The 27445-nt window shown below is 52.4% G+C and overlaps 4 protein-coding genes across 4 annotated transcripts; 2 read left to right on the top strand and 2 right to left on the bottom strand.

Moving 5' to 3' along the window:
- Window positions 1-3190: 3190 nt before the first annotated feature.
- Window positions 3191-11369, top strand: VDAG_10211 (uncharacterized protein; the record flags this gene model as incomplete). Its single annotated transcript, XM_009659914.1, has 2 exons — window positions 3191-7299; window positions 7352-11369. The coding sequence occupies 2 exons, from the start codon at window positions 3191-3193 to the stop codon at window positions 11367-11369; spliced, it is 8127 nt and encodes a 2708-aa protein (XP_009658209.1).
- Window positions 11370-17917: 6548 nt separating this feature from the next.
- Window positions 17918-19503, bottom strand: VDAG_10210 (uncharacterized protein; the record flags this gene model as incomplete). Its single annotated transcript, XM_009659913.1, has 2 exons — window positions 17918-18153; window positions 18672-19503. The coding sequence occupies 2 exons, from the start codon at window positions 19501-19503 to the stop codon at window positions 17918-17920; spliced, it is 1068 nt and encodes a 355-aa protein (XP_009658208.1).
- An 836-nt stretch (window positions 19504-20339) lies between these two features.
- Window positions 20340-20695, top strand: VDAG_10209 (uncharacterized protein; the record flags this gene model as incomplete). Its single annotated transcript, XM_009659912.1, has 2 exons — window positions 20340-20445; window positions 20496-20695. 2 exons carry the CDS (start codon window positions 20340-20342, stop codon window positions 20693-20695), a joined length of 306 nt encoding a protein of 101 aa, XP_009658207.1.
- Window positions 20696-23494: 2799 nt separating this feature from the next.
- Window positions 23495-25634, bottom strand: VDAG_10208 (amino-acid permease inda1). Its single transcript, XM_009659911.1, has 4 exons — window positions 25277-25634; window positions 25164-25221; window positions 23988-25108; window positions 23495-23931 (listed from the first exon to the last, which is right to left on the bottom strand). Exons 1-4 carry the CDS (start codon window positions 25562-25564, stop codon window positions 23674-23676), a joined length of 1725 nt encoding a protein of 574 aa, XP_009658206.1. The 5' UTR covers window positions 25565-25634; the 3' UTR covers window positions 23495-23673.
- Between the last annotated feature and the right edge of the window lie 1811 nt (window positions 25635-27445).

Below are 27445 nucleotides of genomic sequence, written 5' to 3'. Positions count from 1 at the left end.
TTGATCCCTGTCCCTGTGGCTGCGGAAAGAGGAAGTGTTCGCCAAGAATGTGGAATGGGTTCGTCGACAAGAGGTAAAAGATCAACAGTGTTTTAGGGGGGGGGGAGGGGGCGGTTGGAGTTCATGTTTAAGAGCTTGAGTAGAGCTGAGAGAAGGTAGCGGGTAATTACCAGGCTCAGATAGTAGGAGGATAGGCTGCGTGACGTCAGTTTGGCGATGAGGCGCGGAATCCTTCTTGATCCTTCGCGGGAAGGATGACTCGCGACTCAGGCATGGCTGTTATCGCCTCTTGTAACCGTTTCTGGGTCAGGTGCAGGCCTTTTTCACAGCGCGCGCTCGGTGCGTGCATTGTTACTTGTTGAAAGACAACTCAGCAAGACACACGGTGATGCCTGCGTGGTTGCGACAATTGATCCCTCGTCCGAGAAGCCTTTGCCTCGTTTATGGCGGGTTACATCGCTTGGTAGGCCGCGTCGAGGCTTCTCGCCAGGCGGATAGGTTGGGAGGCTTACAATTCATGTCATGGTTCCACGGGGTCCGTTGGAGGCCGTTGGGGGCTTGGGGGCTCTGGGTCCTTGTCTTTGGCAAGGCGTCCGCCGTCCCGATGGATCGTGTTGGCGGAGAAGCGAACAGTGCAACGCGTGATGGAAGCGACGGAGCCAAGTATTGCGAAATGATGGCCTGCCAGATAATAACACGGATGACCTGGTGATCAAGTCCTAGACATCATGACTACCTAGGTACCTACCTTACCTTACCTACCTAGCTAAGGCAAGGTAGGTGCCTGATGGGGCGCCTTAACCGATCAAGACGAGATTCACGAGATACCTCTTGCCGCGTAAGGCATGCGACGAAGAAAGCCGATTCCTTAGGATCGCGAGCTCGCCACTCTGGTCAGGGTCGTCGGACGACGATCGTGCCGAGCGGGAAAGAGGTGAAGAATCCAGGGTCTAACAGAGACCCTGCTTGCATCTGAACGAGGAAGGCTATTTGCTCGGCCCTTGTAGGCTACTCGCTCTATCAGATAAGGGTAATAGCACGCTAGACAGGGGATAAGCCAGAAACACAGCTCCACCACTAAAATTAGCTAGGGTAACTATATACCTCTACTCATCTCTTATACCTTTAAGTCACTCAATAGAATAGTAAAGTATTTAGGCGAGTTACTAAATAGGTAGTAATAGCCCTTAGCGGCCTAAGGTAGCTAGTATTAACCTTTTTATATTATAAATTAGGATATTAGAAAGATTATAGTAAATGTAAACGATTAGCCTTTATTATAGGACTACTATAATTACTAAATTAGCCTTAATTAGAGGCTATTTAGAACCCTCCCTATTACTAGCTATAGTCTCTAGCTATAGTTATAGAGAGGCACTATATATCTATAATAAAGGAGAAGATAGGACCCTTAGTAATAGGCTTAGTAATAGGCTTAGTAATAACTAGTAAGTATATTAATAAGGAGGTATTAGAGAGGCTTTATTTAATAATAAAATAAAGTATTAATAATATCTAGAGGGCTTAGAATAGGAGTATTTAATAGTATTATTATATTTAAAAGTATTAAGAGTTTAGTAGATAGATAGAGTAACTATAGGGCCTTAAGGCGCTATTTATATTACTTTATTAGCTAATTATAGCTAGTCTTTAGCTCTGAATTCATTGAGAGACTCGAGTATATAATAGACGAGTAGAGGTATATACGTAGTTGCCCTAGCTAATTTTAGTAGTAGAGCTATGTTTGCGGCTTGGTCCCTGTCTAGTGTGGTTTTACCCTTGTCTGATAGAGCGAATAGCCTACAAGGGCCGAGCAAATAGCCTTCCTCGCGTCTGAACAGGGCCTGTTCAGCCTAGTTGGCCGTTGTCGGAATTCCTCATATTGATCCGACGCTGGAAGCTCCCTCTGATGGTCACTGCCACTGCCACCGTGGGTCGAAAAGGTGAGCCTGTAGGGCAGAAGGCGCCAAGAGGCATGTCAGTAAGGTACGCTTGGTCGGCGGGTAGCATGGGCGGTGGGGCTGGTTGCTATTTCTATTCTTGGCAGGAGCACACCTTGGGGAGATAGCCGCCTGTTGCACTGCCCCGGCCATTGTGCCCCCAGCTCGCACTGTACTGACACAGGAGGAGTCGCTCTTGAACTCGGCGTCAATGGCGTCAAACACAGTGTGCTGTAGCTTTTCTGTTTCTGTGTTGTGCCTGGTCCCAGTCTTAGTTTCCCGCCTCGCCATCCCACTTCCCAACTCCCCACTGGCCGTTGCCTCAACATCGGCACTGATGCATGTCCCCAGAAGACCCCAAGATCCACGGTCCAAGATTCCGACCATCTATCTTCGTCCCATATCATCAAGTGGCCTACAGGTGGCCAAGAGTTGACCTGATGAAGATGGTGGTCTCCCCGTTCAACCGTCTGTGCCTTGGCGACATTCAGCATCGCCTTGTCCACCTTCACATTTACGTTTTCCCCCTGGACGTAGCGATCGACACTTCTGGACACTCAATCAAGCTTCCAGCCCTCTGGTCTCACATCTGGTGATCCCAGCATCCCGACAGGCCTGGCCAAGAACTTGCCAGGATGAGTGACGCGGGCCTGCAGCCGCGGCCGCATCCCGCGTATCCACTGACGAGCCCCCCCAGGCACATTGTCCAGCCTAACGACATCATCGCCCCCTTCGGCCCCCCCCATGCCTAAGCTTCTCTGTGCCACACCACGGGTCCAACGAGACCTGCTTTTTCGATCCGTCGCCTCGCCCAGCCGCACCACCATGTCCGAGTGGACACTGGCAGGCATCCCCAGATCCTGTCAGTCTACCTAGGTCGGTGCGCGGGTATTGGGGAGTGGGTGATATTACAATCCCGCCCCCGCGTAAGCTTTTCGCGAGTTTTTTCTTGTCCCTGATGGTCTTTGATACCACACCTTTGACTCTCATATCCGTCCCTCCTCATCTCACCGACACCAAGCCAGCGATAGCATTGGGACCCCAAGTCACCCGCCACACTACACATCACCTTTCTGTCGCTGGCCCCTCTCAGCTCGTTGATTACAAGCCACCAACGGGCGTCCGACGAGACCGCCGGTTGGCCCATGTTTGACCATTTTTGAAGAACCATTTCCTCTCTTTGTCTGACCACAGCAAGTCCTTTTCTTGAGATACCCCCATTTTCAGCGTTGCCCTGTCTATTTGCCACCATGTTCGACTCTACAGAAGCATCAGTCGCCCGGCTTCGTCTGCCCAGACTTGACACCAGCGTAGTCAACACGCCGGTTCAGGAGCAGCTCCAACGCGAGGAGCCTGTCCCCGAGCTTCTTGTCGAGGACCGCCTTCTCTCAGCAGTCTCCAACGTTCTCGACATATCAAGACACTCCATCGACCTCATCGACTCTTTCACAGATCTTGGCGGCAACGAAGCTTCCGCCCAGGAACTCCGGAAACGGTGCATGTCCGTTGGGCTCGGCCTCAAGACGAGCGATATCCTCCGCTGTCAGACCCTCGCTGAGCTTCAAACCTGTGCCACCCCGTTCGCCCCTGCAGAGCCGCTACAACCTAACGAGGAGGATCTCGCCAGCGACGCCTCTGAAGTCTCCAGCGACGCAATGAGGAAGAGTAGCGACGAAAAGCTGCACTCACATCAACAAATCCACGCATCCCGGGAGATGGAGGAACGTCACGCGCTCGAGCGGCTCATCATGTCGACGCCCGAAGTATCTGGGGCTGCTGTTGTTCGGCCCAAAGCCGGCTTCCTCGAGGGCAAGCTCATCGCCTTCGTGAGCCTGAATAACTCACGCCTATCCCAATACAGCCTGTCCACGATCCATGTCATCTCCCAATCACAGATGCATTTTGCCGGCAGTCAAATCGCCGCCATCCGCCTTGCTCTTGAACAGACGGCAAGCGACATCACGCTACCCAGCAATTGGATTGTTCTCGATCAGATGCCAGTCACCGACGATGGGACTGTCGACCGGAGGAAACTCCAGACCTGGGTCCAAAACATGAATGAGAGCATGTACAAGCAAGTTACGAGCCTCGAGTCGGACAAGTTATTCCAGGAGCCTCTGACAGACATGGAGCGCACTGTCCAGAAAGCTGTCGCTCGCGTTCTTAGGATACCTGAGCGCGAAATAGGCATGAACTTCTCCTTCCCTCAACTTGGCGGTGATGAAGTATCGACTATGCTGCTCGTAGCCGCATGCCGCACCCAAGGTGTCTCCCTTCGACCAGAGGACATTATGCAGAGTGCCACACTATCTCAAATGGCGTCGCTCGCGTCCTACAAGGTCGCCGTCGGCAACCACTGGAGCGAAGAGTCACTCGAGGGCTTCAAACTGTCGCCCATGCAGCAGCTCTATTTCGACACGGCAACAGGCGGCCGCAACGAGATGCGTACGCGGACCGACGGCAGCTATCGTTTCAACCAGAGCCTGTTACTTCGCGTCACAAGCAACGTCACTCTCGAGGATATCCATGCCGCCATGGAAACCGTCGTGGCGCATCATTCGATGTTGCGTTGTCGCTTCCGCTGCGAAGACGATGCATGGACTCAACGGATCATTCCTGATGTCCAGGGTTCGTATGGATTTGGCTACCACCATGTGAGCGACTACGGTGATGTGTTCATGATCATTGAGAAGGCCCAAACCCAGATCAATATCGAGAATGGGCCCGTTTTCGCCGTCGAGCATTTTCGCACGCCTGACGGTCAGCAGTTGATTTACCTCGTGGCCCACCATCTCGTCATCGACCAACTCTCCTGGAGGATCCTCATTCATGATCTTGATGAACTGCTTAGAGAGGGCACCCTCTTCTCCGAGAGGTCCATGCCTTTTCAGACTTGGAACGAACTTCAGGAGGACGAGATTACCCGTACAGGCGAGGCGTCGCCTCTACCATTTGACCCCGTCAGCTGTGACTTTGCCTACTGGGGACTCGAGGAGTCGCTCAACACGTATGGCGAGGCCCATGAAATCAGTTTTTCCATCAGCGCTGAACTGACTTCAATTCTGCATACAACTTGCAATCAAGTTTTCCGGACGGATTCTGCTGACATCTACATGACGGCCCTCCATCTCTCCTTCTGCCAGACCTTCCCAGATCGACCATCGCCGACAATCTGGAACAAGGAACACGGCCGCGAACCCTGGAGCACTGACATAGACATTACCGAGACAGTTGGCTGGCTCACGTCGCTGTGCCCGATAGGTCTCCGGTCGACCAACAGCGAGGACTTTCTCCACGTCCTGCGTGACCTGAAGGACACACGGCGATCCCTGGCCCGCCGCGGCTGGGACTATTTCGCCTCCCGTTACTTTGGGGCTTACGCGCCTACGCGCTGCGCAGAGGGCTGGCCTTTCGAGATCATGTTTAGCTACAATGGTTCATTGCGTCAGCTCGAGAGGGAGAACGGCGCCTTGGAACAGGTTCCCATTCCTGGGCCTTCTGTAGGGACGTCCGTCTCCAACTTTGGTCACGAGGTCAGTAGGATGTCTCTCTTCGAGGTGTCCATGTCTACAGATGACAGCGGTTGTGCCAAGGTCGACTTTGTGTATAACAAGTTGTCGAGTCACCAAGAAAGAATCGGGGACTGGATCCAGACATTCGAGCATCTCCTATACGAGGCAGTCGGCCGGCTACGCTACCGAGCCCAGGAACTCACCCTCGCTGACGTACCTCTACTCAACACCGACTACGCGGGCCTAGCCAAGTTGAATACCGACAGACTCGTGGCACTCGGTCTCTCGAGTGCGCGCGATATTGAAGACGTATACCCCGTCACGGCCGCTCAGCAACAAATCCTGATCAGCCAGACCTTGTCCCTCGAAACATGCCACAGCATCAACCTCTATGAGCTCACCCTACTGAACGGCACGCAAGTTGACCAGTCGCACATCTGTTCCATCTGGCAGCAGATTGTCGCCAAGTTCCCGGCACTTCGGACCGTCTTCATTGACAGCATCTCCTTAGACGGGCTGTTTGACCAGGTCGTCCTTCGCCAATGCTCACCCAACATGCTGTTCTTCGACGCAGCGCCCGGAGACGACCCCATCGCGGCCCTCAAGAATTTGCCCGATCTTCCAACCAACCCAGCTCAACCCCGCCATCGACTTTCGGTCTGTAACTCCAACAAAGGCACATATATCAAACTGGAGGCCAGCCAGGCCCTGTGCGACATGTTCAGCATGCAGCTTCTCGTCGCAGATCTCAGGAGGATATACAACTCGGGCAAGACACCAATGAAGGTGCAAGACCCCTCCCGAAGTGCCTGCGTACAGTATCTCGAGACAGCTCGTCGGGATGACAGTCTCCTCTTCTGGAAAAATCGACTGAAGGAGATGCCACCGTGCTATTTCCCTCGCCTCCGAGCGGCCGCGGAGATGGCGGTTCAAGATACACATCATCACTTTGACATTTCCTCTGTTCAACTAGATGATTTCTGCCGTAATCATGCCGTCAGCCGCGCGACTGTTCTGCGCCTTGGCTGGGCCCTCGTGCTCCGCGCATTTACGGGTTCAAGTCGTGTGCTCTTTGGCTACCGAACCACAGGACGCACTGACAACGACGCACCGAATGGTCTCCAGCAATCTATCGGTTGTTTCGCAAACACCGTCCCTTGTGCTATGGACTTATGGGCTTACCAATCCGTTGAAGCGATCGTTCGCGATGCCGAAGAGGACTTTGCGTCTTGTCTCGCTCACGAACACATCGGAGCTTCCGAGATTGAGCATGCTCTTGGCCTCAAGGGCGAGACGCTCTTCAACAGCTGCTTCACGTACATGGAAGAGCCGCCTGTGCTAAAGAGTCGCTTCAGCAGCACGCGCCCGCAGATGGCTCTGAAGTGCGTGCAGTCCTTCGATTCCTCGGAACACGACATCTCCATCGTGGCCTTGTTTGTGGACGGAAACCTAGCTTGTAGCGTCTCAGACCGTATCCTCTCAAGCCAGCAATCCCGGAGCGTCACCATGTCGTTTTTCCAGGCTGTGAAGGCCATCGTCAATAGCCCCCTTGTCTCAATTGGCGGGCTAGACTTGTCAATGGAGAAAAACAATGCGTTACTGGGCTCCGAGCGGGTTGAGTTACTCGAGCCGTGCATCCACAGCCTCTTCTCGAACCGTGCGAGAACATCTCCAGAGGCTCCGGCAGTCTGCGCCGGAGACGGCGATTTCTCATACCGGTCATTAGCGCGCCTGGTGCAACGGCTAGCCTCACATCTCATGCAATGGGGCGTCAGACCTGGTGTCGCTGTGCCTTTGGTCCTGGGAAAAACGAGGTGGTCGATTGTGAGCATGCTCGCTGTGCTCAAGTAAGTATTCCATGCCCTCACTGTCCCTTTTGCTTAAGCTGACGAAACCTAGGGCTGGCGGCTGCATCGTTCCGGTCGACGGCGAAGACAGCGGCATGGTCGAGGCCGTGATTAAGCAGGTCAACCCACAGGTCATCCTCGTCACCGAATTGATAGGATCGAAGCTGCACCTCTTCAATGACAGCGTCATTGTTGTCAACGAAGCTTTATTCTCAACCCACCTGCAAGCTGACTCGCCGACACGCAAAGCATCGGGCGATGATGTTGCGTGTATTTTTTTCCCCGCCGGCTCCAGTCGAACGAAAGAACTCCGTGGCTTCGCCTACTCTCACACTGCCCTTTCATCAGCCTTCCTTGCCCAGGGTTTGGCTCTAGACATCGACCAAGAAAGTCGCGTGCTGCAACTATCATCTTTCAGCATTGACACCGCGCTTGTCGAGACGCTCGCAACCCTGATTCACGGTGGCTGCATCTGCATCCCGTCTCCAACAGAGCGCAAGCGAGATGTTGATGGTGCGATCCGGCGAATGGCCGTCACCTGGACCTATCTGACGCCGATTCTCGCTAGGCGGCTCAACCCCGCCAAACTTCCTTCGCTCAGGGTCACCTGCTTCCGAACCCGTGGACTTGACGAAGACACATGTGGCCCCTGGATGGAGCACACCAAGTTACTCCTGGTCTACGGCTGCCTCGAGATCTGCCCTCTCGGCATCTCGGCTTTCGAGGCCAACAAACGCGAAGACCTACAGCGCGTAGCGAAACCTTTCCTCGGCAAGTTCTGGATTGCCAACCCCGAAGATGCAAGCAAGCTCGTGCCCAATGGGGCCATTGGAGAGCTATGCATCGAGAGTCCAATTATCGCTCAAAAGTTTGTCCACGGTCAGCCCCTCAAGCCACTGACGCAAAAGTTGGAGCAAGCCGAGGATGGGCGCCAGATGGTTCGCTATGTCAAGACCAGCCAGAGGGTGCGGTACATGGAAGGCGGAAGCATCGAACTCCTTCCCAGCTCGCGCCAGGACATGGCTGTGGACGGCAAGGTTGTGGAGTCCGCCAAGATCGAACAGGAACTCCGTCGGTGCCTCGGACAAGGTGTTGATGTAGCTGTTGAAGCCGTCGTCTGCAAGGACGGCACCCAGTTACTCGCAGCCTTTGTGCAGCTTGAAATGTCGTGGGATGGACCGGAAGAACTCACCCATCTGAGCGCGGTGACGCGCGAACGAGGCTTCTCCGCCAAGAAGGTTGCGGACCCATCACTGCGAGATATGTTCCCAACGCACATGGTTCCCAGAGTGTACATACCCGTCAAGCGGCTGCCCGTGACGACCGCTATAAAGATCAATCGACGCAAGTTGCAGAAAATGGTCAAGGATCTGACGGAGGAACAACTCGCGGCCATCTTTGGAGCCTCACCCGCGCATATAGACAGCAGCGCTTGCATGAAGCCCCTCCCACTAACACAAGTCGAAGAACGCATGCGGTCCATCTGGTCTGACCTCCTCAATGTCAGCGAAGATGCTATTGACGGCAACCAGAGCTTTGTTAAGCTCGGCGGCGGCACGTATCTCGCCGCCAAGCTGGTCGTTGCATCCAACCGAGCCGGCATGGCAATCAACATCACTGACGTACTGAGGGGGGCTTCCCTCACAGAGCTATGCCAAAGCGTCACCCTGAGTTCTGAAGCCATGCTCAACGTCGATTTATTGCCCTCGCGGCGATCTCTGGATACTTTGTCTGGCACTCTCCTCAACGAGGCCTTCATTGAAGAGGTCATTGTTCCCCAGCTTGGGGTGGAGCGAAAAGCCATCAAAGATGTGTGCGAAGCTTTCCCCGCTCAAGTCAGATCCCTCGAGCTCGGCATGATGAAAGACCGTGGCGATGTCACATACATCACTCTAAACATTGCCCGGCTTCAGAGCGTCAAGAAGCTTGAGTCAGCGTGCTTTGGCCTCTGCATGATACATCCGATTCTGCGCTCCGTCTTTGTTGCCCATGAGCGCAAGGTGTATCAGGTAGCAGTGCGGTCCTCTGGCCCGGACTTCAAGAAACTCCAGTGCCCGAGTTGGAGACTGTCGGGTCTCACGACAAAGCTGATCAAGAAGGATCAAGAAGAGCCTTTGACTCTTGGAAAGACTATCACCCGATTCATCCATGTTGATTCTGGTCATCAGTCAACCTTGATCATGCGATTGTCAAAGGCGCAGTGCGACGAAGCGTCAATTCCCATACTGATCCATGACCTCAAGAGACTTTACACTGCTGCAGAAAAGCCGACCAGGAGGCCTACACACTTTGAATTTATCAGGTTCGCGCAGACTTCCAACAGAGAGAGCGCAATGAAGCATTGGGCCTCGTTGCTTGAAAATGCCGAGATGACCCGGGTCGTGCCCCGCGATGCGCCTGCACCCCTTAGTACGTCTGCGAGGACTATCCGGGAAAAGGTGTCCATCACGTCGCTGTCTGGTCTCGGAGTTACCTTGGACACAGTCGTCAAGGCAGCATGGGCTATTGTGCTGGCAAACCTGTCCGCGTCCGGAGATGTGCTTTTCGGCGAGATTATTGATGGTCGCCAACTGCGGCTTGCCGACGGCAGCAGTGTGTCAGGTGTAGTTGGCCCTACAGGTAACACACTCCCGGTTCGTGTCCGTTTCGGAGACGCCTACTGCACCCCGATGGACATCCTCCAGACGATTCATGGACAAAGAGCACTTGTCAAAACCTTTGAGAACATGGACTGGAGGGCCGTGGTGGAGAACTCGCCGAAGATCCCCCTCTGGGCGCCCTTCAGCACTGCGGTGTACCACCAACCGACCGAGGACAAGAAGCAGCCGACTGATTTCAAGCTTGGGAATGCATCGTGCAAGCTCGTCGTACAGGAGTCTCCCTTAAGGGATTTGCACGACCTACTTGTCACCTCTAGCCTGCCGAGCCCGACGCGGGCCGAGATTGCCCTCACGTTCTGTGAGAACCGCATCCCTAAGACATTTGCCGACGCGACACTCAAGTACCTGGTGTCGACAATCGAGCTTCTTACCTCTGTGTCGATGATGCAACCCCTAATTCCATCAGCGACCGACTTTGCGACGATGCGCCCACAACTGCCTTTGCCTCAACCCGACTTCGATGCCATTCAAACCCAATCAAGCGCAGGGCTGCCAACGGATCTGCACTTTGCTATCCAATCCGTCGTCGCCACAGCCTGGACCAAGATTCTTGATCCGCGCTCACTCGGCGTGCCCGAAAAGCAGCTGCACAATGCTGCCTTCTACGACCTATGGGGCAGTCTTATTCCCGCGTCACAGCTTGCCGAGTACCTGACGCGTGAGCTGCCCCATATCGGCATAGCTGGTCTGGATGATGTTCAGATCAACATGGAGGAGATCATTGCGAACCCCACAATGATGGCGCAGTTTGAGCTCGTCGCACGCAAGATTCGCGACAGCCGAGACGGTGTCAAGAAGCGCCTTGCCGCCACGCATCGTAGCCCAGCTGCCATCGGAAAGAGCTTGCGCCGATTGACTAGCAATGTCATGAAAGAAAAGGGGTATGGGCGCTCTGCTAGTGACAGCTCCACGGAGTCTCTTGCCCTGAAAATAACACACCCGCACCTAAACCCGCCCTCGCAACTGGGAGCCCGGCCCCAACCCATACCCGAGGCGACCTCTGCAGCAGCTGCAGATCCGGTGGCTGAGATGGACGGCGATGAGATTGAGCTAGATGAGGAGCAACTGTTTGAACACTGCAAGAACGGACCCGCACCGCAGCCACTGTCGCTTATCATGGAACGAGACGACAGTGGAAGCAGCATGGAGAGCTTGACAACGGGAACGAGCGAAAGCGACGAAGAGGAGGATGTTGCAATGCCGATGAGCCGCGGGCCCCAATCTCTTGGGCGCATTGCTAACACGGTAAGCCCACTGACGCCCGGGGTCAAGCAAGGGCACTTGTTTGGACGGAGCAACAGCGGCTTGACAGAGGCCAAGGGGAGTAGCGGGCCTGGCTTGATGAAGAAGAAAGCAAGCAGCATGTTCGGAAGGATGGGACTCATGGGCCCAGTAGGCGTCAACCATTAGGCCATGATTAGATTCTGGCGAGGCGATGACGATTGGCTTCAAGTCAAGTGGATTCAGCGAAGCGTTGCTCAGCTTTTGAATGTATAAACAAAGCGTCCCTAGATCGTTAATAGCAAGTCGTGTGTTTCGGAATGTCGTTCATAATCGCTTCATGTGTATATTGTCCGACGAGTTAGGCGGCACGCTCATGGCAGAGTTAGATTGAATCCGCAAAGACTGTACCACGCCGTAACGTCGTCCATTTGGCGATTTTGCGACCTTGTCTAACTGGCGCTAGGCCCGGAAAGGGAAATGTTTCCAGTATGTCCTTCACATTTTCCGAGATTACTCCTTCCCCTGAAACTAATAACTGCGCGCGCCATTGCTTCACAATCATTTTCTCCACGCCACGCCCGACGCGGCTAGCTACGGCATTTTCTGGGCAGATATTGAGCCAGTCTCACGCTAGGACTGATCTTATCTTGACGCAAGGATTCCACTTTGATGGGATGCCTGCTCAAGCTTGGTGTTTGGTCAGATCAGAAAGCCACCTGAGGGTAGGGCTCGATCCACAGGCCCAAACTGTGACCTGCCCGGTTGCCAGCCTCGTTTGCACTCGAGCACCTGTCTAAATACGAAGAAGGCCCTCCACTTGACAACAAAAGGCACAATGTGAGAGCTTGTCCTACTTTACACTACCTCGTGTGACAGCTACGGCGAAGAATCGAGAGTCTTGCTAGTGTGGTACTCAACCTTTGAGCAGACCGAGGCTTTCATTAATCTGTCGAATGAACTCACCAGCAAGCAGAATTTGCTGCTTTATATTCTCGATATTCTTTGGGTCTCGACGGTCGCTTGCTGGTTTCTTCGCTTCAGTAGCCTTTGCGTCGGCGACGACGCCTTGTCCACGTAATTGCATGCTGTAAATTGTTCAATAGTGTGATTCGGTATACTAGGGTTCTTGTGGAAATCTTTGACTGATGAGTCGCGATATGTAGCTGCCCCGGGAGCGGATATTTGCCCTGTTGGCTGTGACCGCGACGAAGGCATAGGCTGGACTTAGGAGTTGGGTGTAAAGTCCGGGCAATCACGTTCACAGAGTCTTCCAAGATAGAATAAGATATCTGGATATACTTGAGGATGGGTTTATCGTTTGATCAGAGTGCTAGGTCCTGGACCAACCTGTCAGTAGTTGGGTTGTTGATATTGTCCCAACATCGAACCACAAACTGTCGCTGGGAGCCGCGTGCCTTCTCCAGTAGGTTCGTCCAATGAGAAACAATCTGATGAACCGTATCACACGGCAACAGGTACCTATATTCAAGGGACGCGTGCATGTCACGTTTATAACGTTTGTACGCCAGCGACGACAAGGACCCCAACGCCGCACCACCCACACAACCAGGCTAGCCCCCAAGGCACCGCAGCTGAAACCCAGTTGGCAGGCCAATTAGATGCAAGGCCGTGATATAATGATGCTTCTTGACGTCGTTGGTGGTCTATAGCCTGGTGCTCCTGGGATCATGCGTTTCGTTCACGCATGGGTCACATCGGTAACCCTGGCAGGCCTGGCAAGCCAAGGTTTTTCCATGCTCCTCGTCGTCATCACCATCCGAGGGAGGTACCCTGGAAGGGCTAATTGGTGCACGACTCTACTTGAGATGAATCTGGCCTCGATCCGGTCGAGATACTCTCCCTTCATCGGCTCCGTCCGGATCCTGCACGGCAGCCGCCAAGCAAACGGACAGTTGGCGTAACAACGATTGTCATCGATTTCTCACTGCCCCGCCCAAAAGGAGAGGCACCCTCGATGAACAAGTGACACGATTGCTGAACGGAACTTGGTGTGCGGGGGAAAAGACGCGAAGAGGGCTTACGGCTGTCGGATAAGGGGTACTCAGGTGCAGCTTGCACAAGCCATAGCGCAACCATTACTATGAGGTCACTCAACCCCGAGGAACCGTACCCTCGGAATAACCAAGGCTTACCTTCGAGATAGTCAGAATTGCGAGAAAGCTCCTTCTTTTTCTCTCCAAAGTGATTGAGGATGTTCCGCAAAATTGAATCAATAATGCCTAAATGGCCGAAGAGCACGATGCAAACATAAAAGGCTAAGTCAAAGGCCGTCCATGATCAAAACGAGCAAACTTGCGACCGAATTCTTCCTTCTGTGCCAGCCTCCCTCACCCCCCTGCAATGCTGTATGCCATCATGAAGAAAGCACTCATAACACGAATCCCTCAGGCTTCCACCTCGGCAAAACCACCCGTCCAACCCTCAATTTAACTACTCATGAATGAAATAACGTTAAAAATACCCCCCCATACATTTTCTTGCAGGAAAGTGGCAGCGGGGTAGGGGTTAGATTTGTCGATGCACCTGTAGGCGTTCGCCAATTATCTGCTGGAGAGGTTTATCAGCGGACGTAAAGAGCACCATTGATTGAATCTGATCTGAAGGGTGTCATTCAAATGTTGATACCTGCCCCCTTGATTTCAAGGCTGCCTTTTAAGCGACACTTTCGGTAATTACTGAGGTGGAGGAAGCTTCGGTGCCACCACATGGTCTGAAGCTTAGTTGGTATCGCGGTGGAAACCGGAGCCAGGTCCGCTGGGGATCGGAGTGAGGTCCGACCAGTTGCCAGAGCCGGATGGTTCCCTTCTTTCTCGCACTGGGGATCGTATGGCCAGTCATTTGGTCGCGCAATTGTAAAGTTGAAAACTTTTGCAAGGATTTCAAAAAAATGTCCTGGGGAAGCGACAAAGTACCTCCAGATTACAGGATTACTTATCAAGACTTGCATTTAATGGCGGCTATAATCTCCCTAGTGAGGGGCAATCTGATCATCTATAACATTGTCAAGATTACTAGATCTCATTGTGCAGGGTCAGGATGCTCCACAAGATGCCCACGCCTGACCATGAGTTGAAGCAAGAGCTCGATCCCTTCCAAGGCGTGGGTGGCCTGATTTCTGTGGAGTCTGGACCAAATTACACAGCCATTGGAATATGCGCATTGGAAGATCGTGTTCTACCCTTGTTGATGTCAAGAGTTCGTGATTGTAACATGATTCGCTAGGTACACAGGGGGTCATGACATGTGAAGGCTGCATGTAAGAAGCAATCACATCACAAAGGGGTCTGGGCTGTAACAACCAAGGAAGCAGGGCGGCCGCGAATCGACGACCCCGCGATCAGGGAGCGCGATAAGATAAGAATCGGGCCCACCTGGCAAATCACGTGATGGCTCACTCAGACATAAAGGGTGAGTCGTCGGGCTCACCAAGGACGCCGCAGTGAGCCAGGGAATGGCTCACGGGATAACACACCGTGATCCTAACATCATGGATCACCAACAACTAACCAGTGAGCCATCCAACATGAGCTCACCACCTAACACAACAAGGACAGGATGGCAGGTATATAAGGACGGACATTCTGGACTTGTAGATACATTCTTTCTCACGACAGTGATCAATCTAAGTCTTACCTTGTATTCATTGTAACGAGTGCGCAACGCCTTACGACACCACATCGTCTCAGAGTCACAACCTAAGCTTCTGCAAACAGCAACCCCAACCCTCTGACAGTGTTCCCCCTTCGGAAGCTGCCAGGTCGTAACATGGGCATCAACGGCAAGCTCTTAAATCCTATTACTTCACCGGGACTATCTCCGTTACGTAAGTCCCGCACGTTAGTGAACTGTGGTGATGGGAATAGTGAACTTTCAGATTTATGGCGAGCTCCACGCTTTCGCTACGAAGGGAGAAAGCTCTTCGAACTAAGGTCAGAAAACTGTATAGCCCCTCCTTGCTTCAACCCGCCGTCTAGATATCAGTGCTAGACGCAACACTGTTCCGCAGTCAATCTTTTAATTTCGATCAGCACATCCCGGAGTGACACTGGAAACACTGATTCCTTGAGCAGAAGCTTGTGTGTCAATCGTGTCCGCACGGAAGTCACCCACGGACCCAGATACATGCGGGTGCATCACACCATCACGGATGAAACCAGGATCTGTCGGCGCAATGCCTGTCCAGAGACATCTAATGGCATGGGTCATATCCAGGGGGCTAGAGTTACCCCTCCTTTTGCGCACTATCCTTCTTCTCCGCGTGGTTTGCCCGTGCTAGGTGAATGGAGAGCTAATAATACTCTAGAGCGTTTACGTTATAATAGCGGTAATAATAGTATAGCTATTAAGAGAGCTATTAATAGCGAATAGTATAGCTATAATTACGGAACTTATTAATATTAGTTATAAAGGTTAATATAGCAAAGAGAATACTATATATAGGAGTTATAAGGAGTTAGAGTCTTATAACTACTCTAGTAGCTTAAATAAAAGCTAAACTATAATAATATATATATTATAAAAAAAGAAAAATCGTAGCTATAGAATAGTATACTTTTTATAACATTCTATAGAGCCGTTCTATAGCAATAAGCGTTTAACTTCTCTTATACCCTATTAGCTAAAGCTTAAAATCCGACTCTACTTCCCCTATAGGTCTAGAGGTAGTCTAAGCGCCTTATCTATACGTGGCTACTAAGGGTTAGTCTATTATATATAGAGGGCACCCCCTAGATCTATTTTTTTAGGTTTTTAGATCTTAATAAATTATCTAATTCTAACTATACTTATAAGTTCCCCTTATATAGTAATTCCTATCTAATTTATATATTCTTAATTATTATAAATAGATACCTTCTAAGATACGCCTTACTCTTATTAAGATTAATCTAAATACTCTTCTTAATTAATTATAACCTTCTTCTTAATTAACCCCTCTACTTACCTGATACGAATAGCTAGGTGGAAGGGCCTGCCCTGTGGCCGTGCCTTGAGGCCGCCTATGGCCTAGCACGTGGCCTGGCCTGTGGCCCTGCCTGAGGCCTGAGGCCTGGCACGTGGCCTGACTTGTAGGCCCGTGCCCACTTACCTATATATATGCCTACGTGGCCTTCCAACCCAGGTAGACCAATTCATCTATCTTACACCTATAGAACAGCTACCTAGCATCTGTTGTGTGTTCCTGGCGTGACGCCTGCCTGGTCCCCAAGACCCGACTCTATTACTAGCCGCACTAGAGCCGTAGCCATTTCTGTGCGTAACATTACCTACCTTCGATCTAAACGAAAAATATATTATTTTATAGCTCTCGTTAAGGGCTATAAGACCCTTTAATCTATTCCTCGATCCGATATCTCCTTCTTAAGATATAACTACTTTTATCTCTCCCTTCCTCTTATCTATTATTATCTCTTTATTCTATAACTAAGTAATATCCTTAGTTATTGCCTAATACCTCCTATATCGACTACGATATATTAAAATAAGATTAATCTAAGTATTCTTCTTAATTAATTATAACCTTTATTATAATTAATCCCTCTATTTACTTACCTCCGATCTAGATGAAAACTATATTACTTTATAGTTCTCGTTAAAGGCTATTAGAATCCTCGATCTATTTCTCGATTAAACGTTTCCTTCTCGAGATATAACTACTTTTATCTCTCCCTTCCTCTTATTTATTATTACCTCCTTATCTTATAATTAAATACTACCCTTAGTCGTCACTTAATACCTCCTATATCGAATACGATATATACTAATACTATAGATTAATAAATTAAAGTAATTAAAAGGTATAGATTAGAGGAAAACTTATAAATAGAGGATAAAGGAGGGCTAAAGGAAGGGAAATTAGAAATAAGCTATATAAATACTAAAAATCAATAATTAAGGCCTCCTATTAAGTTTTACGTAAAACGGTTAAGTAGTAATAGATAGGAGGTACCGCTATAGAGCGCTATATAAGAATACTACGGGGTACGATTAGAAGGCTACGGATTATAACTAGAGGACTACGGAGTAAGGCTATTCCTACTAACTCCTAGAGACTAGGAGTCCTAGAAGGGGGGGTTATATTAGGGTTCCCTACGGGTTCCCTACGGAGCCGCTAAGTAGGGGGTCGGCTAGGGACTAAGGGCTACGAGAACGTATATATATATAGGCTACGGAGGGCCTCTAAGCTGCGGAGGGCTAGAATTTAGATGTATTACGACCCTTAACCTATCTTCTATCTGCTGCGGACCACGTGCGGGAGACCTCTTCACTCTGCTCTAATCAACGCTCTAACACAGATAAGGCAGGTGTGACAACAGAGCTCTGCAATTCTGACCCTGCTTATTTTGAAGCATAGAGCCTCTCTGCCACGTTCATTCTCTTCATCTCGGGAAGAACGATTATGTCCGTGATGGCACAATACATGACGCTACAGTTGGGAATGTACAAACATGAGGTTAATAGTCTCATTGGCGTTGGTGCGAGGCGATCAGCTGTGAGCCATGTGAGAAAGAAGGAAGACCCAAAAGAGGCACAATGTTCGTCTTGAACGGGGGACAAGGCGCAGAGCACTAACGTAGGAGGTTGACAACATTTTCACATAATATTCACCATGATTCTACTTCATTCGAAGCCGAGCTATGCCCGCAGAACACACCATTGACGCTTTACAGCTGGCATGTATAGATACTTCGCTGGGTTACAATGTCGCCCCACTCTCAGGTCTCAAAAATGGGACCGACACCGTCGGAGTTTGGTCCGTTCCCATTTGTAGCCCACGCACCACTGTGTCTTGGGTCTTGAGGAAGGGGACCCCCCCTAGTCAGGTTGGTACGGGTGATTGGAGATACAGCGAGACTCTTGCCTGCATCTCCGGACCAACTCGGATCGTGATCCGTAGGGCGTGGTCTACGCGTGGCGGGTGCCCTAACAGCCTTGCCGATGCAGCCATAGCCTGTCAGATGCCACTAGTGGTGATTCCCCAAGTTCTAACCCGTTCACCTGGTCGTCACTGAAATGGCGATGACTATGGGGGGCGTTGATATGCTCCTGTACCGAGTTACATCGCGAAGCAGTTGGTGCAAAATATGTCGTTGCAATTTCCAGAAATTGCCAACGTTGTGGTCTCTTCAGCTGTGCAAAAAGAATGAAAAAGAATAACGATGACTTGCAATGTTTTCCTAGCTTCTCGTAAAAAAGAAGCGGCGCATCCCATCAACTCCTACGCATAATAACGGTCATGACCCAGGCGTAAACCCTCCTTACATTCCGTAAGAATACAAGAATTCCTTCCGAACCAAGGTAAGAAACTTGCGTGTTACCCTGAGTGAGAAGGTCCCATCCAGTCCACAATATCGTTCAATACCAGCCCTTGGTTGTTTTCGTTGTATGTGTTGTGAAAGCTTCCCACCTGTCCCACTTCATGGTACGGCATTGACCCTTCTGCTACGTCCCAGTCATATTGTGGAGGACGTGTATTCCCGTCCTCCAAAGAGGCGAATCCAGTCGATCCTGCTCCCTGAGTATATGCAGGCGACCAACTGGCAGCTGGGGAGATGCCGCTGCTGGAGGAGCCATGCCGGTTTGAAGTGAAGTTGTCGGATCTCTGCGATAAAGTGGCAGCGGCGTCTTCAATGTAACTCTCAATGAAAGAGCAGCCGCAGCCACTATGCTGGAGTACCAGGTCCTTGAGTAGGATGACTTCACTGCGTAGCTCGGCATACTGATTTTTGAGGTTCTGGTTGACGGCGCCGATGGCCGCCTCCTGTGTCTGCAGGTCTTCGATGCCGCGTTGCTTGCGTACGCGACACTTGTGCGCAGCCTCTCGGTTGCGGGCACGAAGGCGCGTTTTCTTCTCGAGAGTGCTTGGGGTCCCGTCGACTTGGGTTGAGGGAAAAGAGTCGACGGAGGATGCTGACGGACGACGATCGGCCGACGGCCGTGGTGCTACTGCCATTGGAGCGCTGGATCTGTGTTGGTGATTTGATGCTGCTTTCGGGGGCCGGCCGCGTCGCTTTGGCTGACTGCGTGGGGTGTCTGTCGTGAGTTCAGGAGGTTGTGTGATTTGATCCCCGTCCGAGGCGTCCTCATGTATGAGGGCTTGTCCATCCAGATTGGACTCAGAGGGGGAGTAAGAATAAGGGACACCATGCGCGAAGGCGTCTACATCCACCTCTCGAGGCAACCCTGGTCTTGTGTCTGACAGAGTCTTGTTCTTAGGCCTGGAATTGCCCTTGCGTGTCAGGGGGCCCATTGGCGCTGCGGGCTGTGTGAACAGTAGGGTGTCTCCACCAGGCTCATCCATCTTTCTCCCACCCAACAAGCGGACACGACTCCAAGTTTGGCCTAAATATGAGGCCTGACAAGAGAAGAAGTCCCAAGTTGAGGAACAAAATGCGGGAATGCGTTGCGAGGTGACGATGGCTTGATGGCCAACTGGCTGGCAGCAGATGCACAGCAGTCTGAAAGCTTCAAACAGATGCAGGACACAATCTCAAGGTTCGGGCCCCAGAGCTTGAAGCATGGGAGACTAGTGAGGGGAAGCGGGCGTAGCCGATGAGCGGTAGGGGATATCGCAGGCACGAGGGCTACGTTAGCGTCTCGACTGCTATGGATGTTTAAACAAGAACTCGGAGATGGAGATGGCGCGTGTCCAGGAGGAGGACATCAGAAATGGAATGTTTGCTACAGAGCCTGGTAAGCACGGGACGCGCATGTCTCCTCATATAGACTTCTGAGCCGCAAGGCGAGACAGGACATAACCGCCGGGGAGGCGGGGAGGCTGCGCATCATAAGGTACCTAGCCGGCCGGACCTAGAAGCGGAAACAGAGGGATAGCATGGCGAAAGAGCACCACCAACTTGCATCCCACATGGAAATTCAGGATGATCCGGCACATCGACTGTACTGGAATCACGGCGTGCTCGCTGTAACTTGACATGTACAATTCATTGCCCGATGGGTGGGTACATAGTAACCTTCTGGGCAGGACGTGGGACGACCCAGAAGGGCCCAGGCTCCTCGGGCTAGGTAGGTGGCGTCTTGGACAGGGAGCAGGGCGAGTCGTCCAGTCTTTCCAACGAACCCCGCCCGCCTGCTTCCCACCTGTCTGTCTTTTTGTCATCTCAAGCTGCAGACGACATGGTCCTGAGGAGGTATCTGCTGAGTTTCTCCCAACGCTCTTCAGAGCAGATTGGCCAATGGCAGCCCTGGCCGAAACGGAGGTGGCTCGCCGTCAGAGACATGTGTACCATTGGCCCGCAAATGTCCTGTCTGCCTGGTTACTCACCACAGCAGCCCTGCCATTCGTCAGCGTATTTCCCGGATACTGCTCCGTCTCCGATGGGTGGGGCCATCCGGCGGCCCACTTTACGGCGCCGTACATCTTGCTCCTGGCCTGGCTTGCCTGGGTCGCCTGGGGTCTTCCTGAGTCCGTATCGGTACAACAAACATCGGGGGCCAAACCTGACTACCTGTCCGTCTACAAACAGGGATGATAGCGGCGGGTGCTGCTTGGTAGAGAGTGTGTCTTACGCTTAGGACTTGGAGATGGAACCGTTTCCAGAACCCTTGGTTGATGCCGTTTCTCGGTTGTCATTGGCCTCCTGGTCATTAGCCCTGTACTCGATACCTATACCCCGAGCCGAAAACGTCGGGGAGATCGTCCACCCTTAAGCTCGTCGAAGCCTGAACCCTTTTCTGGTCGAGCACGGACCCCCACCCACCACCACAAGGCATTGGCTTTGATAACGTCGTAGTCAGGGGCCACCTCCGTCAGCCGGACGGAACCAACCCCGTCTATCTTCATAGTGTGGCCCCAAGTCCCTCATGGCCTCATCTACCTACAACAAGGAGCGAAGACAGTCTTCTCGAGATGCTGACAGAAGCCGAAGAAAGGCGGTGGACACGAGAGGATAAAAAACCATGTGTGCTTTTTGACAGAGACTCTCGGTGCGTTGTCATTGTCTGTCCGAGATTCAAAGGTACTGAGACTAAAACATACTGTAAAAATGGTTGGTCTGGAGTTTTACCAACTGATTTACCGTACTGCTAATATTACTACCTGCTATGCTACCTATTCGTACCCGAGTCGGGCCTTGGTCCGCCCGCTTTAGCCCAATACGCTTCGACGTATTTCTTACCCTCGAAGGGCCACACTTTGTTCCTTTGCAACACTCTCATCCCCATCACATACGTCTTCTCTCCACCCCCTTGCATGAAAACTCCAAGTCATGTCGGATTATGACGTTCCAGCTACGAGAAATGCGTATTTTCTCTTGCCAGTGCCTACCATGGGCTCAGAGATGGTGCACAACCTTAGTCAATCTGTTGGACCCCTCGTATGCTCAGCAAGCTTCGGACCTCAACCCCGTTCCGAAATTCATTAGTTTACAGAGAAACAGATACAGAGAAACAGACATTCAGAAAAGCCGCGTCAGATGTTACCTCGATTGGCATGCGGTCCCCGTGACGCCTCCGTGTCTCCCGAATCCCATCCGCCCGAATTCCTCCCTTCCGACGAGTCCACAACTCCCACATCTGCGCCAATTTCGTCCGAAGAGTTACAAGTCCTCTGTATCCCTAATTCAACGGCACTTGATGATGAACGGCTGTCTGTCTTGCCAGCTAGTGGAACCGAATTTCGAAATCGAAACGGACAGGCCGTGTCCGTGGTGAACCGCCTGGCTACGCTGAAAGCAGTGGACAAGGAAAGAAGACGAAACAAGTTTGTTGCGAGATCTCCGTACGTGGCACTTCACAAAGACTACCAGTTGGAAAATAATTCAGCATACAACAGCTCGAATCCACGAGTGCCACGTGCTCTACATAGTGATCGAATACCTCGACGAATCTTCCTGCGGTTGCCGAAACGTCTTTTCGATTGAACAACAATGCCGGCAGCCACTATAAGCGGCAGCCTGTATCAAAACATCGACCGCACTAGGAGTGTGACTGCGGCGCTACCGGCCTCGCTCTCGCCGGCGATTAAGAGAGCGACAGGCAGCAGACAGCCTGGGGAACACGGCCACAATGGTCAAGTAAGAGGCACCTCTATGCCAACTTGTCATTACACAAAACCGATGCCCTGGGGAGTATTTGTTTTGCAGATACATTGAGATGATGCGATACTGAGACGGAAACGTTCCAGCTACTCAAAAAACGCCCAACCACATCGACAACAGACAGGACATCATCGTACGGTCCCCTGCAAAGAGTTAGACCGCTCCCTGAGAAGGCCTCTTGCGAAGCTGTAAAGCGTGGATGGCTCCATATCATCAGTTCAAGCTAAGTTTCTCTCAGGCGTGCCATACTCAACGCCGAAGCAACTGGATTGCCTGAACTGCTCTCATTTGGTGTGTTAGACTGAGCAAGCCTCCTACTATTCTTCCCGGGAACCTCCAGACTCGCATTAGAGGCTATAACTGAGGATCTCTCGCCAAGATGTGACCGACTACAGTCGCTTACCTATAATGCGTTCCTAACAACAAAAAGCCTAGGGCTTATCTCTGTCGAGTGAAAGATAGCCAATAGCCAGCCGTAAGCCCTGATATCGCGGCTGTGCGAGTGTTGAGGAAGAGAAAGAAGACAAGTATTGATTCATAACGACCAACTCTACAGCCTTTTCTTCGTTCCCGCTGATACAACAACCGAGGAACTGGCATTAAAGATACTGATCCAGTCACGTGACTTCCGCAACCATTGATGCCTCGATGTCGCGTCCATTATGTATCCAGAATTCTAGATAAAGAATCCACTCCCAGAAGATCATAAGCGAAGCTGCGCAGTAGTTGTTGTTTTGCCACTCGCAGGACCAACATGTTCTGAAACTGACATCGTGGCTTGGATGCACTGACGATGCACCTTACAGTTGGCGCTCGTCTAGTGCGTGAGTCCAACGCCAATGGCAAGCCAGACTAGTATGCTCGTCGAATATTAGGAACTTCTATGAAGCTTCACACAGGCTTCTATTGCTGTCTGTCTACTACGTACTCTTTTCCATGTCATAATCGTGTTGAACAGCACACTTACCCTGGGGATACTTCGTTGAGCCTTGTGTATGGATACAGGACGTAAGAAATGCTAAATCGATTTTTTTGCTCAAGCCCCGTTAGCTATGACTACCAAGTTTTTGTAAAACGTAACTCGGAGAACCAGATATGTATCGTTCTTGACGACTTTTAGGCTACTGCTGGTAGTCGAAATGACCTACGTGCTCACATTATGACGGTACACAAAGCCGAGAGGTGTTGTGTCTTACCACCGTACATGCGACAGACGACGGGTATCAATTTAGATCATAGAAGAGTAATGTCCATTGTAGTGGCAGGGTATCAAGCAGTACAAGATTACACAAATACAGAGATACACGTCGGCTCAACGCGATGGCAATGTGACCAAGTGGTCCGATTTCTCAAGTGGTCCGATTTCTCAAGCATGCAACCTCCTAGACCCGGCAAGAACAGAGCGACCGTTCTTACATGACCCGGTTCAGTATTTGCCTCCACTTGGGCAGCGACTTCTGATGTTCGCGATACTCGCGGATGGCCTCCCAGTCGAGCTCGCGACGGCCAGTGTCAACGTCCATCTGCGCTGTGCGCAACCAGCCCGTACGCTTCCACAGGAAGCCGCAGATCCAAAAGAGCAGAACGACCGGCAGGGCGAGATACGACTTGAAAAAGCCTTCGGCATCGTTGAGCGCCGACTGGCCTGGGGGAGCGATAGCTGTGTAGAACTAGAGAAGTTAGTCTTGAGTCTAACAAACGGCAAGTGTCTTGATGATATACATACCTGGGCAGCAAGAACAATGAAGCAAAGGAAGAGACCCAGCCAGGACCCGTAGACACCGCCAGCCGCGTGGAAAGGAATCTCATCGACTGTGTGGCCGTGGTACGCCCATGCCTTGCGGAAGCGAATGTGAGCGAGGCAGATGGATCCCCACGTAAAGACAGCGGCCAAACCGGAGAGGGCAAGCAGCCAAGCGAAGACATCGGGACCGGAAGCGCTGAGGTTGATGTAGGCCAGCGGACCAAAGAGGATGATGGCCAGTACCGACGGCAGCGGGCGGCCGGAGCGATCAATATAAGTAAAGATCTTGGGGGCGTAGCCCTGCTGAGCCAGAGCAGTCAGGGTACGTGATCCGCCGTATACACCGGAGACGCCGATGGAGAGAACGGATACTAGAATGATGAAGTTCATGAAATGGTCGAATCCTTTCAGGCCGCCGTATAGACCAACGAGAACAAAGGGCGAGGCCTTGACGTCTGAATAGGCCGAGTCGGACAGCAGGCTTGGGTCGTCAGAGGGGATAAGCAGGCCAACGAAGAAGAGGCCGAGAATGTAGAAGAGCGTGATACGCCAGAACACCTGCTTGATTGCGCCAGGCAGGGACTTGACGGGGTTCTTGCTCTCAGCGGCAGCAAGACCAACGAGCTCCGTACCAGAGAAGGAGAAGGCAGCCGTTACGAAGACGGAACAGAAGCCCTTGAAGCCGTTACGGAAAGCGCCCGGGTCATACCAGAGACGCGCGCCGTAATATTCATCGTAGCGACCGCTAGATGGGCCGCCGCCGAGAACCAGGACCAGGGCGATAATCATAAAGATGACGATAGCCGCGAGTTTCAGCAGGGACGACCAGAATTCTTCTTCGGCATAGCCAATACTGCCAAAAATGTTGACAATAATAATAGCGACGAGGAAGACGGTGATCCAGACAGCTACGCTGATGCTGTCATTCCAGTACGCAACCACGAGGCCGCAGACTGTAAGCTCAAGGGGCAAGACAATAGCCCATTGGAAGACGTAGTTCCAGCCCATGGCAAAACCCCACGAGGGGTCAATAAAGCGAGTCGAGTATGTATAGAAGCCACCAGATACAGGGTACATTACAGCCAGCTCACCAAGAGCGAAGACTGGAACTGGTCAGCCGAAGGAGCTTTGCGATGCTGTAGGAAGACTGTGACATACCAACGTTGAAGATCATGACACCGACAATCATGAAGCCAAGAAGAACAGAGGCAGGGCCCTAGACCTGGTCAGCTTGCGCTCGGGAGCGCTGCGCAAAGTGAAACAGTACTCACACCAGAGGCCAGCGCGCCACCAGAGCCGACGAAGAAACCGGCGCCGATGGAGCCGCCAATGGCAATCATGTGCAAATGGCGACTCTTCATGGCGCGGTCCAGCTCGACGATGCCACGACCATAGTCGCGCTTCTGGAATGACTTCAAGTTCAGACCGCTGCGGGTCATGAAGTCTTCCTCCTGTACGGTACCGGCGCTGGCATTGTTATGGCCAGATTCGTTGTAGCCAGGCAGCGGCGCAACCTTTTCGTCGGCCGCGGGCTCATGGACGAACCCATTGCTGGCCATGGTCGGCAGTGGGTGATGGAGCGAAGAGGAGGAGTGTTCAGCTCAGCAAAGAAGTTGTGTATAGTGGTGGCTGCAAATACCCCAGTGCCAGTGGAAGGATGAGGAGGGAAGGGGGCTGCACAACAGTACCGCGACACAAAGGGGGAGGATCTTGGGTTTAAGAAGAAGACGCCGATCTGCTGGCCAGGATGCGCTGGTGCCAGGCTAGCAGCTCATTAGCGACGAGGAGGCACACGACGAGGGGCGGGCCATCATCGCAAAGAGGCAAGAGGTGTACGACCACCACTGCCCCTAGCACACCCAGTGGGCGCACGGCTGGACTCTGGGGAAGCTGCTAGGCGGTAAGTTGGCTGGCGCACGGCGATGATGATGATACCAGCAGATCCCTGTCAAATGGCGGACAAGGGAGGGGGGACGTTGATTGCCCACTTGTGCGCCCGTCCACCCAGCCGCCTCGACTCGCCAGGCCTGGAGGGTTGGACGCGTTGCCAGTTCGGGGACAATGGCTTGCCGATCGCTCTTCGACGGGTCTCCGGCAAGGACGGTAGCGCAACGCTGCATGCACCACCTGAGGGGGTGACCTTGCAGCCCGAAAGCGTGGGCGTTCTGGCTCAACACGGCGAGTCCGATCAGACGATGGTTGACTCGATGTATCTATCGCGTGGCTGCTGTCCTCCACATCAGGGACTTCGATTGTGGCGTCCGCGCGATGTTGTTTGCCTGGCATGTCAAGACCAGCTCGTGTGGCATAAACATGGTAAAATGGCGCGAGCTGAAGCGCTATCAGTGGAGATAACTTGACCGTCGGGGCAGAGTCATTCAGACCAGGGCCGAGACCTCGAACGGCGAGACAGTCGAAACTCCAGAGATTAAGTGCCGTACCGATGGAGGCGAGCACCCACTGAGGAGCGGGTATCCCCAGGAAAATGGTGGCAGTGTTTGCCCACTTGGACCCTCCGTTCGGAGCCTGTATTACGAGAGAAACTGCTGTTAGCGTGCGAACGCGTTGCGTGTCCAGCAAATTGGCCTCGTCTTTTCGCCCCCGTTCGAGCGCTGTGTTTTAAGGTTGCGGGGAGGATACTGGGACGCCAGTGGCCTCGCAGTGCTGTGCTTGGCAGTTGACAGGTCTTGTCGCGGTTGTTCGTCAATCGCCGCTGGCGTTCGCGATGTCGTTGAAGAGCATTTGGACATTGTGACGGTCCGGCAGTTGCAGACAGTGACGACATGATGCGGCTCAATTGCCCGTAGGTTCGGGCGCTTGTGTGTCTTTTGCTGCGGGAAGCATACGGTAGACAAGGGGAAGCCGTCGCCAAGGTCCTTATCTCCTCCCTCTTTGGGCACAGCGTCAACTGCCAGCGAGCTTGGGCGGACCTTGGCGACCAGTGACCCTCTTGAAGTCCGATCCCGGCTGTTCCGAAGGATCGGGTGCAAGTGCACACTCGCTCGTCCTCAGAGGAGCTTATCGCGCGCCGTGCTGGATCTGACAGCTTGCGTCCAGAAACGAGCATCTGATCGAACGCTTCAGCGTCAACCAGGCGAGGGGATTCGCTGGATACCCAGTGACAGGCGGAGGGAAGACAAGAGGACGCGACAAAGGAATTGACCGGGTTACGGCCGATACGACTTTGCCATCCCTGTCCTTGCGTGAGGACTTAAGAGCTTCTAGCGTTGTTCTTCATGCTTCTTGTCGTGATCGGGGCGGCATGTGGCCCCTCCAGCCGTAAGCTCCGACCTGTGCGTATGAAGCATCCTACTGCGGGAATTCTGGTAATCGCAGGGACCGCCATTCGCTGCTGCCAATGGGGGAGCGCTCGAGTCAGGTCAAGACTGACAGTATTCGGTTAGTCATTCACCAGGTCGCTCGTGGACCAAGTCAGGGTC

The sequence above is a fragment of the Verticillium dahliae genome, genomic scaffold, assembly GCF_000150675.1.
Source record: "Verticillium dahliae VdLs.17 supercont1.33 genomic scaffold, whole genome shotgun sequence".
NCBI lineage: Eukaryota > Fungi > Ascomycota > Sordariomycetes > Glomerellales > Plectosphaerellaceae > Verticillium > Verticillium dahliae.
Note: the sequence above shows the minus strand (reverse complement) of the source record. Positions and strands in the feature narration are given on the sequence as shown.